At 39.7% G+C, this 13663-nt stretch overlaps 1 protein-coding gene across 3 annotated transcripts in view; it reads left to right on the plus strand.

The window, feature by feature from the left end:
- ARHGAP10 (Rho GTPase activating protein 10) overlaps positions 1 to 13663 on the plus strand; it is a 333388-nt gene that overhangs the window by 134691 nt on the left and 185034 nt on the right. For all 3 annotated transcript variants that reach the window (XM_015139311.3, XM_078002317.1, XM_078002316.1), the window contains 3 exons: positions 360 to 464; positions 8144 to 8273; positions 11746 to 11852. In XM_015139311.3, the coding sequence (XP_014994797.2) occupies positions 360 to 464; positions 8144 to 8273; positions 11746 to 11852 (342 nt within the window). The remainder of the gene's footprint in view (positions 1 to 359; positions 465 to 8143; positions 8274 to 11745; positions 11853 to 13663) is intronic.

Consider the following 13663-nt stretch of genomic DNA (forward strand, 5'->3'; position numbering starts at 1 on the left):
TCTGTGATTTTACTTTCTTATAGATTGTATCAACCTATAGTGATAAGATTTCAATTACAAATACTGGAATTCTCCTGACTAAAGAGGACAAATGGATGACTTTATAATTCAATTTTTCCTACAGAACATGCCATACAAGCTGCCTAATGGCTGTGATATTTAAGGGAAAAAAGCATCATTTTCTATAAAGACCAATTAATATTGTACTTGGGTTTACTTGAATATTATTGACTTCCCTTTAATCACTTTATTTCAGTGGAATAACAGTGAGGTGGCAGGGGGAACACTTGGTTGTTTATATGATTCTTTTTTCTCCTGAGTTGTTTTGTGCTAATACCTCTTTTCTTCCTGTGTCTTAGATGCTGTCATTTTTTCAGGGGATGTTTACCTTCTATCATCAGGGCCATGAACTTGCCAAAGACTTCAATCACTACAAAATGGAACTACAGATCAACATTCAGAATGTAAGGAAATGAAAGCTTTCTTTATAAAAAGATGTTTGAAAAGTGTATTTTTCATTTGTTGTATGAAAAGCCTTAAATGAAGACAATGCTGATCTGTTGATACTGAGAAACTGAGGGTATGATGCCATCTGCTGGTCAACTCTTGGTGTGACGAACTACTCTACAGTTGGTTGAGGCTTGGGAAATTCTGCCACCTGGCGGCTTTTCCTGCAGTTTCTGGGTCAATTCTAAGGATAAGCTTTGTTACCTTAACTCTAAGTCAGCTATTTCTGCAACAGACAAAAGAGCACTCCACTTTAAGGCTCTGAATTTATAATGCACTACATTTCTTCTCCTTTAACTGGGTATCTTGATTTTTGTTCCCAGATAAGCTTATCGTTTGAGTGGAATTTCTTCCCTACATTTTATGCATATTTACTAATGCATTGGTGTTCACAGTTGCTATTGGTCTTGATTATTTTCCTTTGGAAAATGTGTGCTTTCTGCCAAGTCTTGGATGAAGAGATTCAGGAGAATGGTATTAAGCAGCATACTATATGTCATTTTGATCAGGTGGTGGATGTTTTTCCTCTCAACACTAGTTGATGCTGGAGGTGTCCTCATTGACAAGCTGGTCAGGGGATGTTGAGTGTAGTTTGAGGTCTTGTTAGGAATGTCGTGAGATAGCTTTGTGACCGACTCACAGCACATAATGAAAGACACACAGGTAGATGGATGGGAAGCTGTGGTTGTTGCCTGCTCTTCATTTCTTTCACAATTAGAAGTTGAGAGTGGTCTGGGAGCAGTGGTTCATACCTGTAATCTCAGCACTTTGGGAGACCAAGGTGGGTGGATCACGAGGTCCAGATATCGAGACCATCCTGGCCAACATGGTGAAACCCCATCTCCACTAAAAATACAAAAATTAGCTGGGCGTGGTGGAGTGTGCCTGTAATCCCAGCTACTTGGGAGGCTGAGGCAGGAGAATTGCTTGAACCCGGGAGGCGGAGGTTGCAGTGAGCTGAGATTGTGCCACTGTACTCCAGCCTGTGCGACAGAGCGAGAATCCGTCTTAAAAAAAGTTGAGGGTGAATACCTTTTGTGTAAATTTTGTTTCTAACTTTTTTTTTAATGTACAGTTCCCTATACTTGGGAATGTAGATGATAAAACCTCTTATTTTTATAATTTATGTGTCAACTTCTATTTGAGGATTGTTAGGACATTCACCTGGGCTAATGATAGAGTCCTGGAGTAGATTCTTTCTTTTTCTGCTGCTGTGGTCTCACAATTTGTGAAAACAGTTATAAAATATGTGATATGACTATAATGTGACAAAACTTAGAAATCCAAAATGGGTATGTGTGGATTCGTTCTAGTTACCCCACAATTGTCCCTGCAGGTAGTAGAATATTGAGTTTAATGATGTTGAGTTTTTTTTTTTTTTTTTTTTTGAGACAGGGTCTCACTCTGTTGCCGAGGCTGAAGTGCAGTGGCACAACCACTGCTCACTGCAGCCTCAACCTCCTAGGCTCAAGTAATCCTCCTGCCGCAGCCTCCTAAGTAGCTGGGACTGCCGGTGCATGCCAGCACACCCAGCTAATTTTTTTTTCTTTTTGATAGAGATGGCATCTCACTGTGTTGCCCAGGCTGCTCTCAAACTTCAGGGTTCCAGTGATCCTCTTGTCAGCCTCCCAAGATCCTGGCATTATGGGGGTGAGCCACCATGCCTGGCCGATGTTGAGATTATTCAGAATATTTTGCAGGCAGCAGAAAACAGTTATGTAAAAAGAACACTAGATAGTTTACATAAGTGGTCCCCAACCTTTTTGGCACCAGGGACCGGTTTTAAGGAAGACAATTCTTCTGTAGATGGAATGGAGGTGGGGGAAGATAGGGTATGGTTTCGTGATGAAACTTCCACCTCAGGTCATCAGGCATTATTAGATTCTCATAAGGAGTGCACAATCTAGATCCTTTGCGTGCGCAGTTCACAATAGGGTTCGTGCTCCTATGAGAATCTAATGCCACCGCTGATCTGAGAGAAGGTCGACTCAGGCGGTTATGCTCACCTGCCGCTCACCTCCTGCCGTGTGACCCGATTTCTAACAGGCCATGGACCAGTACCGGCTGGCAGCCTGAGGGTTGGGGACCCCTGCTTGAGATTATAACTCCTGTTTTCCCCTTCACTTACTGGCTGTATAATTTGTGGAAATTCACCTTTTCTGTCTGGACCTCGTCTGTCAAGTGCAGGACTGGCCAGAATGAGAACCTTCAGGACTGTATATATAACTTCCAGAATCAAGGTAAAATGAAGAAAATAGTGCCCCTTATTTAGAGATAATGAAGAGTTTCAGATCAGAGGCATTTGATCATTAAACCAAGCAGAAGCTTGTGAATGCATAGGTGAATGCCCTTTGAAGCCAGCGCTCTGCCTCAGGCTCCGGGGTGAGCTGTGGGGAAACGTCAGTCTTTTGGGATGTTCAGTGAAACTCCTTGCACAGCACATTTATTTGTGGAAGTGTGTTTATAACACACCTGTGGGGAAGGCGGGGGTCTGTTTACCTTATATAAACCAAAAAAACTTTCAGAGGCATTAAATATTTAGATGGTAATGAGCAATATTCAGTCTTGAAATCTTCGGAGCAAACTTTGAAGCTAAGCTATCATTTGAAATGTTTCACAAAATGACCTGGTTGGAATCCTTAATATATTCAGAACTTACACAATTGACAACAGTATTCATTTTCTGTAGAGAAATGGGGAAATGACAGTTTATTGAAAAAAAGCCTTTTTTTGTATTGTCTCGCACTTAAGGATGTGTGGTCATCAGTAAATCGCCCTACATTCTCAACCTTTTTTCTAAATATTCCTGTCTTGATTTTATTTGGCTGTTTCTTACTAAACACTCTTGCAACTCAGAGTTTCTCTCGGCCTCACCTTCAGTATTGAGAACACGTGATCTAGGTGGCGTCTCTGCTCTTCAAAATATTAATTTTTAGCTATTTTTTTTTTAAAATCAGAAACACCAGCACTTTTGAAACGCGGGTCACTCATTCTGTATCATCTGCTATACCTCATTGACACTGTAATTTGCTCATTTCTTGGCCATTCATCTCATTCCTTGATGTCAGTTTTGTATTATAATAAAGATAAAATGCTGGGTATATAAAACAACATATTGTTGAAAAAAGTCCCAGTTGTGGTTTGTGTGTGTGTGTGTGTGTGTGTGTGTGTTGCATTTATTTGCTTGTTTGAGACGGAGTCTCGCCCTGTCACCCAGGCTGGAGTGCAGCGGCCCTATCTCAGCTCACTGCAAACTCCGCCTCCTGGGTTCATGCCATTTTCCTGCCTCAGTTTCCCGAATAGCTGGGACTACAGGCACTTGCCACCATGCCCGGCTAATTTTTTTGTATTTTTTGGTAGAGACGGGGATTCACCGTGTTAGCCAGGATGGTCTCAGTCTCCTGACCTCGTGATCCGCCTGCCTCAGTATCCTAAAGTGTTGGGATTACTGGCATGAGCCACTGTGTCCAGCTACATATATGTATTTTAGTAAACATAATCAAATGTTAACTGCCTCTGCATTATAACATCATAAATATTTTGATCATCTTTTTAGTATTTAATTTTAGTAAAAAAGCAAAACTTTTATAATCAGAAAAAGGTAAAAGTTATTTAAAAGTGAAAACCTATTTTTCCCCATTTGATAATACCTATTGTATTGTAAAAGTGCCTAGACTTTTTTTTTTTTTTTTTGAGAAATAGAGTCTTCATTTTCTATAATCTAGAGTGATAAATGGAAATCAAGAAAGTAGCAAGATGGCTTTTAGGAAATGGGTTTTCCAGAAGAATGGAAATTGCCTCAAATTTAAAGAATATTTTAAGGAACTAATTTTGAACTTTTGTGATTTCTGTCTCCCGAAGAATGTGGGGAAGAGACTAGAATAGAATTCTTCCTGGAAGGAAATGCAGTGTGCAGAATTTTAGGATTCTTAAAGAGTCCCTAGGAGATAACAAGAATGGGTAAGAATTATTTAAGAACATGGGCAAAATATTTTTGTCGCAATGTTCTAAGGAAAGTAGAATACCAAAACTACAGACTTGTGTGTGTGTGTTTTTAAAAGAGATTAGAAATGATCACATCAAAATATAACAGCAGTTACCTGAGGGGTGGGCTTATGGTTAGCTTTAGTCTTATCCCTTTTCTTTTTGTCCCCCAAATGGGACTATTTGTGTCTATCTCTCTGTTTCACGGTGATATGGATTAGTTTTTGTAATCAGAAAAGAAGTTTTTTAAAGATGTTTTCTCTTTCAATCAGATTTAAAATACTAAAATAATAAGGCTTAATATAAAGCTAGTTTATTTGGAGATATTTAATTCCTAAAGCATGTAAAGAAAACAAGGCAGCAATGATCTTTTATTGGATAGATGGATAGCATTAGTGTCCTGCCATATAGGTTATTGTGAGGATTAAAGAACCATGTAAATACTCAAATGTTACCTATTGTAGTGTTTGGGGTCTAACATTATTGTAATTAGAAGATGCCTTCATATGTGCTTGGAGCTTATAATCGGAAATTGCAAGGTTTTAGCCATTCTACTGATTTTATGCAAAATTTTCAGTGCGTAACTTACCTAAAAATGGTACCATTAAAAAATAGTGGCTGGGGGTGGTGGCTCACGCCTATAATCCCAGCACTTTGGGACGTTGAGGCAGGAGGATCACTTGAGCCCCAGAGTTCAGGACCAGCCTGGGCAACATAGTGAGACCCTGTCTCTACAAAAGTAGAGAAGAATCAGCTGGAGGTGGTGGTGCATATGAGTAGTCCCTGTACTCGGGAGGCTGAGGTGGGAGGATCATTTGAGCCTGGGAGGTTGAGGCTGCAGTGAACCATGATTGTGCCACTGTTCTCCAGCCTGAGCAGCAGAGTGAGACCTGTTCTCAAGAGAAAAAAAAAAAAAGCCTTCCATTCCCAGTGCAGACAAAAAGCCTCTGAGGAAGTCGGGTGGTGAGGGAGGAGGGACCTCGTGGAGGTGTCTGCAGCAGGGATGGTGGAGTGAGTGGTGATGAGACAGAGGTGGCTGCTGGGGCATTTGGGAGATTGCTTGTGCTGAGCAGAGATGTTAAGTGAGCACATAAGCAGACATGTTGAGAATGACAACCAGGCTTCTTACCGCCTGGGAAGAAATTCACAGATTTGGAAGGAGAGAGACTGGAAAGAAACCTGAAGAACTGGAGTAGAATTAGATTTCTTGGTAGGAAGTCATGGATTTGCAAATATATAGGTAGATATAGAAGTAGTGATGGTGTGTTGTATAAACACACGTGCTCTGTGTAGACAGTTGACCTTTGAACAACGTTGGGGTTAGCACCTCTGCGCTGTTGGGTGTCTGCATATAACTTTTGACTTCCCCCAAACTTGACTACTAATCGCCTACTGTTGATCAGAAGCCTTACCCATAACAGCAATAGTTGATTACCACATATTTTGTGTGTTCTATGTATGATATACTGTGTTCTTACAATGAAGTAAGCTAGAGAAAAGAAAATGTTACTGCAAAAATCATAAGGAAGAGAAAATATACTTACTATTCATTAAGTGGAAGTGGATCCTCATAAAGGCCTTCGTGTGTTTTCATTATGAGTAGACTGAGGAGGAAGAGTTGCTGTCGCAGGAGTTGTAGATGGGGAGGAAAATCCATGTATTAGTAGATCCACAAAGTTCAAGCCTGTGTTAAGGCTTAACTGTATGAACATCTGTTTCCTAAGTCTGTCTGCTGAGAAGACTTAGAAGCAATGATACTTCCTTAGCTGTGAGCACACTGTGCCCCGATCTTGGTTTCCAAATACTAAATACTCTCCACTAAAAAGAACAAGAGCTCCTTTCCAGGACTGGGGCAGGGAAAGTGTAAGATGAGCCTAGGGTACCTTATTGGACCAGAAAGTAAGGAACTGGTCGAAAATTAGGGGGACCAGTCAAAAGACAGAAGCCAGCTCGAAGGGACTCCTGCTGCTCAAATCTAGGGCAATTTGAGCATGAACATAAATAATAGGATTATTGGCTTAAATACAAGTGTGTGTACATGCTCTCACCTGTGATAGCATCCATACATGTATGGCATGCACATATATGCATATGTGTAAATATACACACACGGGGAGAAGTGAAGGTTGGAAGGAATCTCAGCAAAATGACCAAGGAGGGGAGTAAAATCAGGGTCAAATTAGTACAAAGATGGGGATAAGGGCCAGGGATGGTGGCTCATGCTTATAATCCCAACAGTGTGGGAGGCTGAAGCGGGTAGATTGCTTAAGCCCAGGAGTTCGAGACCAGCCTGGACCCCATATGGAGACCCCCGTCTCTACAAAACAACAACAACAACAACAACAACAAAAACCACACACACAAAAATTAAGCCTGGCGTGCTGGTGTGCGCCTGTAGTCCCAGCTCCTCTGGAGACTGAGATGAGAGGATGGCTTGAGTTCAGGAGGTTGAGGCTGCAGTGAGGTATGATTGTGCCACTGTACTCTGGCCTGGGAGACCCTGTCTTTAAAAAAAAAAAAATGGGGATAAGAAAACCTGGAGAAATGGAAGGAGAGAGGGAACCTAGTCATCAACAACTGAGTTCTACTTGCTTTGCAGGCTTATACTTTCTTACAGGACATAAGCTGATTTTTCTCGCAGCTTAGTTTTGTGTTTAAAAGAAAACAAACCTCTGCAGACAGGTTTTCCCTTTTACAATCTACATTTATCAGATGACTCTCCATCCCTTGACAAAAAAGATGTGCCATTCTACCGTTTTCCCACGCTTAGGACCCTTGGCAACCCCTTTTATTGTAGGGAGGAAAGAGGAGAAATTTCAATAATAATTTTCTGTCTCAGTTCCTCCACAGTTTCACATCAGCAGTTTTTTGGTATTAATACAATTATTTTTGAGTCTGGATGAAAGAAGTGTCCAGGAACACAGTGGTGCCGACTCATCACAATTGCCTTAGTAATAATTCTGTCACTTCACCTTGCATATACGTTTTCAGTGTAGCCGTTTGACAGATATTGGCACACCACGTCTCCTGCGTTTCAGAAATGTGATTTGTCTCTTCATATATCAAAGACATTATTTGTGTAGGTGAGATTTTTTTCCCCCTTCCGTCTTCAGGGAAGAAATGTCATTTTCAAGTGCAATTGCCATGACCTGGAAAAACTGACACTTGTATTTATTAGTTTGCAAAGAAGAATTAAACTTTTTCAGATTCTGAGTATTTACAGACTGCTAATGTAACAGTAACAAATCAGATTGATTGAGTCAGATTGTTTGTTGCAAAGGAAATACTTCTCAGGTAGATATATTAAAACCTACTTATGTTTTAAACCTAAAATTTAGTAGTGTGAGACCTGAAGGCAGGAATTTTTTATGTTGAATAATAAAATTATTCATGGTGTTAGAAAGCCTCCAAAGTAAGTAACCTGTAGTAACCCTGGCTTATACTCCTCTGGTAGCTATTTTACCACTATTTTTTTTTTCTTTGCGCGTTAATCTCAGTAAGGAGGTACACTGCAAGGAATGGGGATATTTTGATAAATTTATAAAAAAGTTATTTAGAGTTAAAAAATGTAATTCGGTTATCCAGAGACTTTAAAATGTGCACGAGAAAACTCAGAACTTAACATTTATGTGTGTTTTTAAATCCATTTCAGACACGGAATCGATTTGAAGGAACAAGGTCAGAAGTGGAAGAGCTTATGAACAAAATCAGACAGAATCCCAAGGACCACAAACGAGCAAGTCAGTTTACAGCAGAAGGCTACCTGTATGTCCAGGAAAAAAGTAAGAGGCCCTCCAGCAGTGGCTGCTTAAAAATGCAAATTATTGAAAACTCTGCTATTCTTGCCATTATTGTGACATTTTGGGCAATTATTCCCACCCCTTTCTCTGCCTGCTTCTATCGCCTAGTGGGTGTATATTGCATATTCTGGAGAAACACATTCCAGCCCTGGAGAGAGGGGTACAGTGAGCTTAGGAGTGGCTGTGAGCACCCTGTTCTTCCGACACCCCACTAGCTTCTGTTTCACACTGTGTGCGACCCAGGAACATGCTTGTAAGGAAGTCAGAATTTGGTGTAAGATTGAAAATGAGCCAGAGTTATGAGGGTATTTTATTTTTTCTCCTTCCCCCTCACCTCTGCCCTCATTACCAGTGCACACCGGCACACACATTCATACACGCGTACACATCCTCCCCTCCCACAACCCTGCCTCACCATCATCTTAAGGTCAAGAGGGACATATTAGTATTTTTCTCCTTCCTTCATACCATTTTTGTTCCCACCAATCTGAGATAGTTGGTTCCTACTCATATCATCAGGAAAACTGCAGATAGTGATAAAAGATATTCCTGTGTGGCATCTTAACTTGTAGGGATTTTAGTCTCTGTTGCTGTCTTAGCAAATACACAGTGCACAGATGGTTCTCATTTTGAAAACTGAAGGACCTTTATTTCTTTCAGACTTTGAACATTTGGTCTTATTTTAACTGCTAAGCTCTTAAGGTTTACTACTTCAACTGTAGAACCCAATTGCTAGTTAGCAGGAAGGATGAGAATGTGAAATGTGTCTCTCTTTACTATTTCCCTCCCTCTTCACCCTTAACTGTAATAAGGGTGTTTTACAGGTGTCACTTCATTTAAGTGTGGCTGATTTACAGGACTTTCAATCCAACCTAAAAATTTACTAGTAGAGATGACTCAGGGAAAGGTTACAGGGTATCTGTGCTTTGAATGGAAGTTCATGTTCTATGCAGGCAGCAGGATGGTTGTGCTTTTTCCATTTGCCCTTATTCTGGAATCTTGCAGCCTTCGCCTCTTGTGAGCAGTTGTATGATATGGCAGAAGTCTGAATTTTTCTCATACATTATCTTATTAATCTCAGTTTTAAAAATTGAATTTGAAAGAACTAAATTAAAAACTCAAGATAGTCTTGAGAATGTTAGAATTATTTGTATTATATGCCCAAGTGAGAATCACAGGAAACTTTAATTTTTACATTCATCACTGTTGCCTTTGAGAGAAATTGAAATGAAGCAACGTAACAGTAGTGGTAAAATTCTTTCCTCATTCATTGTATACCCAGCACTGTGCTACACTTGTATACAACTTGTCTCATTTATCCATAAAACAGCCCTATGAAGTATAAGATACTATTATTATTCCCCATTTATAAATGAAAATAGAGGCACCGAGAGGTAAATAATGTTCCCTAGGTCATACAACTACTGAATGCTGGGATTGTCATTCTGAAAGTGGAGTCTGTGTTGGTAACGTCTCCTGTAAATTGCTTGGTGCTTGGACAGGTGTGAAAGAGCATCGTTAGTGTGTATGCCCAGAGCTGGTCGAATAGGCTCTGTTAGTTGTCAGAAGGGGGTGGTGGCTTAAGTAGTGGAAAGACCTTGATATTTGGGGTCAGAGATTCTGATTTAAGGTTCGGCTTTGTCATTTTCCAGGCATTTAGGCTAAGCTTAAATTTTTTTAGATTAAAAAGGCAGTAAGTATCATCCTCTCTGGACAGTTTTTTTTTTTTTTTTCTTAGAGTTAAATAAAATACCTGTGCAATAGTTTTTCGTGAACCGTAGAACACAGTACAAATGCTGGTTCTTTGAAACACACAGCAGTGGTTCCCAAATTCAGGTCTTTGGACTAATGATGGTCTGAGATAAAATTGATTTTGGTCTGGTAACTCCTTTCATCTATTACCCCTATCCCAAATAATGTAATTAGCTATTACCCCTATCCCAAATAATGTAACTAGCTAAAAGCATTCCTTTTACATGAGTTATTTTTTCCCCTCCTGAGCTTATCTTTTTTGATTTTTAGGTATAGAAGCTTTGTTTGTTTGACATGAAATTACGGTGATAACAGATGTTAATTGTTTTTTAAAAAATGTCTTGACTCACTAAAGTAAAAAATTGTCAACTTCTGCTGGGCCTAACCTTTCATTTGTTACGGTTGGACTTGTATTGGCATGTGAAGTTCCAGATGCTAGAGGTCCCTCTGACATACAGCACTGTCCTGTGAGCCCTGATGGTGGTACTGCTGACTTAGAGTGGAAAAGGGGTTCACAGAATGTTCTGGGGCATACTTGGACAGTCACTCCTATTGTCTTAAATTTCTTATTCTTCCTACTTCTTGTTTTTCTTTTTTGCTGGGAGTACAGATGTGAGCCACCGTGCCTGGCCATTCTCTTGATTCTTAAGATTTTCTAGACCTTACTGATTACAGTAATGTTAAGCCAGACAATACCAGTGTTAATTTATTTTATTTTTTGACAGTGTTGCTCTGTCACCCAGGCTGGAGTGCAGTGACGCGACCTCGGCTCACTGCAACTTCTGCCTCCTGGGTTTAAGCCATTCTCGTGCCACACCCTCCCCAGTAGCTGGGGTTACAGGCACCCACCACCACGCCCAGCTAATTGTTGTTGTTGTTGTTATTGTTTTTGAGACAGAGTCTCTGTTGCCGAGGCCGGAGTGCAGTGGCGCGGTCTCAGCTCACTGCAACCTCTGCCTCCTGGGTTCAGGCTATTCCCCTGCCTCAGCCTCCCGAGTAGCTGGGACTACAGGTGCCTACCACCACCCTGGCTAAATTTTTTGTGTTTTAGTAGAGATGGGGTTTCACCATATTCGCCAGGATGGTCTCCATCTCCTGACTTCATGATCCACCTGCCTTGGCCTCCCAAAGTGCTGGGATTACAGGCATGAACCCCCGCGCCCCGCCCATACTTCATTATTAAAGGTTAGCTTTCAATCATCAGTAAGAGCAGCTGCTTACCAGGGTGCTGTTCATGGACTTAAAGTGCATTAGGTGGATTTTTAGACTAGATGCTTTTTAGCACTATGACTCTATAATTCTATCATTTTGAGAGGCCAGAATTAAATCCCAAACCATCTCATATATGGGATGCAACTTTTCAAACCGTTGTGAGCTCTTAATACCTAGAAACAAAAAATTGAGCTTACATTTAAGAGATTTTCAGGTAGGAGATAACTGTTGATTTTTCTGGCAAAATATTTAAACAGTATGTCTTTAAATCACTTCTGTGTTGCTAAATCTGTTTTAGAGTTTTGTTTCAAAGCACCTGTTCTTATTTTCCCTTTTCTTATTAGAACCAGCAGTATTGCTGAGCTGTTTCATTGATTCAACTGTATCTGTTGCTGCTTTTTACACTTTTCCTCTTTAGTAATGTATTTATAGCTCTACATATCTGCTTAATTTATGAGGGAAAATATAAAGGGCTGTTTTTTTGTTGAAGGGCCTGCTCCGTTTGGTTCCAGTTGGGTAAAACACTATTGCATGTATCGAAAAGCAGCGAAGAAGTTCAACATGATCCCATTTGAGCACAGATCTGGAGGGAAACTTGTAAGTATTTGATTCAACATGGAATAGATTTTAGTCTGTCAGAGGTAGTGTTTGAGGGTGTCATTTTAATGGTTTATATTCACTGATGATACATTTTTAGTTTTAAAATCTTTGTTTTGTTTTTAAGTAAAATGGGCCAGAAGACGGAACAATGTATGTGTTTTCTGAATTGCATGCTTGGGTTTTAAACCACTAGATTTTTTTTTTTTCTTGTTTTAATTTAAGTTCTGGGCTACAAGTGCAGAACGTGCAGGTTCGTTACATAGGTATACATGTGTCATGGTGGTGTGCTGCACCCATCAGCCTGTCATCTACATTAGATAATTCTCCTAATGCTATCCCTCCCGTAGCCCCCCACCCCCTCAGAGGCCCCAGTATGTCATGTTCCCCTCCCTGTTTCTGTATGTTCTCATTATCAGCTCCCACTTATGAGTGAGAATATGCAGTTTTAACCACTAGGTATTTTTTTAGGTGAACAATAGAACCCTTTTATGCCACTGTTTAAGATAAAGGTAACATTGACAGCAAGCTTTCATGACTCAGTGGTTCCTCAGCATTTATACAATGGAGCTGACTTGCACAAATGTATTCATAGCCTAAAAACAAAGAAGAGTGATCTGTAATAAATTTTACTGTTGTTCAGTTCGTCTTACAAAGTTCTCACATAGGTATTTGCAATGCATTTAGTTAACTGCTCCCCCTGAAATAAAAACAGCAGAGCGTGATAGTAAGAAAAGAGCAAGACGACCTCACAGAGTTGGCTGTGTAGAAAGGTGATCTTTATATGTATTTTAAATGGAATCTGTAGCTTATTACAATAATTAATGGTCTAGAAACAAAACTCTTCCCACCAATGTTGAACATAATTGATAACACATTTTTAAGAAAGCAGGTTAATTCATTGCTTGCTGGGTGAATGGGTATGGTTTTGCTTAGATGAATAAAAAAACAAAACCAAAACCTAAGTTCACTTCTATTTACTTACACGATGCCTTTCCCTGAAAAATATTTAAAGCAGCTTTTAATAAAAACACATTTATATAATAATGAAATAGACATGGAAAATTAGTCATGGTGAGGAGAAGGAAGTGAGGAGATGGCTCTTGAAGCATTAAGTTTGAGACTGAGTTTCCTGTCAGAGCCAATTCAAGCCCTGAGATATTTCTGCTTAGTGATACCTTTCTGTTTTAGCCTCCAAATAATAATAAATATGTTATGGAATATAGCTGGAGATTTTGAATATTTGTATATCTTAATGTTATTTAGAGATCTTCACGTTCTGGAAAATGTGAAAATGTTCAGTAAGTATGTACTCACACTTCATATAGTTGTTCTTTTACTGAGCACCTGTATTTCTGCATTACAAATTAAGTAAAGATAAATTCAGGGTGATTCACATAGGAAAGACAGAAATTGCCAAGATAAATGGTTCTAGCTTTAGATTATCAAAATATTTAATCTAGGGTTATTGGTGTACTTTTAGATTGACCTGTATGGAATTACAATTTTTATAGGCCAAAAATAGTCACATATTGTCTGTGACATGTGGTATGACATAATATGAAATAAATTTTTACACTAAAAAAAGAGTACAATAAGAGACTAACAGTATTCCAATATCTAAAAACTGTACTGTTAATCTACCTTTAAAGATTAACGTTTGGCCAGGCACAGTGGCTCATGTCTGTAATCCCAGCACTTTGGGAGGCCAAGGCGGGCAGATCACTTGAGGTCAGGAGTTCAAGACTGGCCTGGCCAACATGGTGAAATCCTGTCTCTACTAAAAATATAAAAATTAGCCAGTCATGGTG

Source organism: Macaca mulatta, chromosome 5 (assembly GCF_049350105.2).
Source record: "Macaca mulatta isolate MMU2019108-1 chromosome 5, T2T-MMU8v2.0, whole genome shotgun sequence".
In the NCBI taxonomy this organism is placed as follows: Eukaryota; Metazoa; Chordata; class Mammalia; order Primates; family Cercopithecidae; genus Macaca; species Macaca mulatta.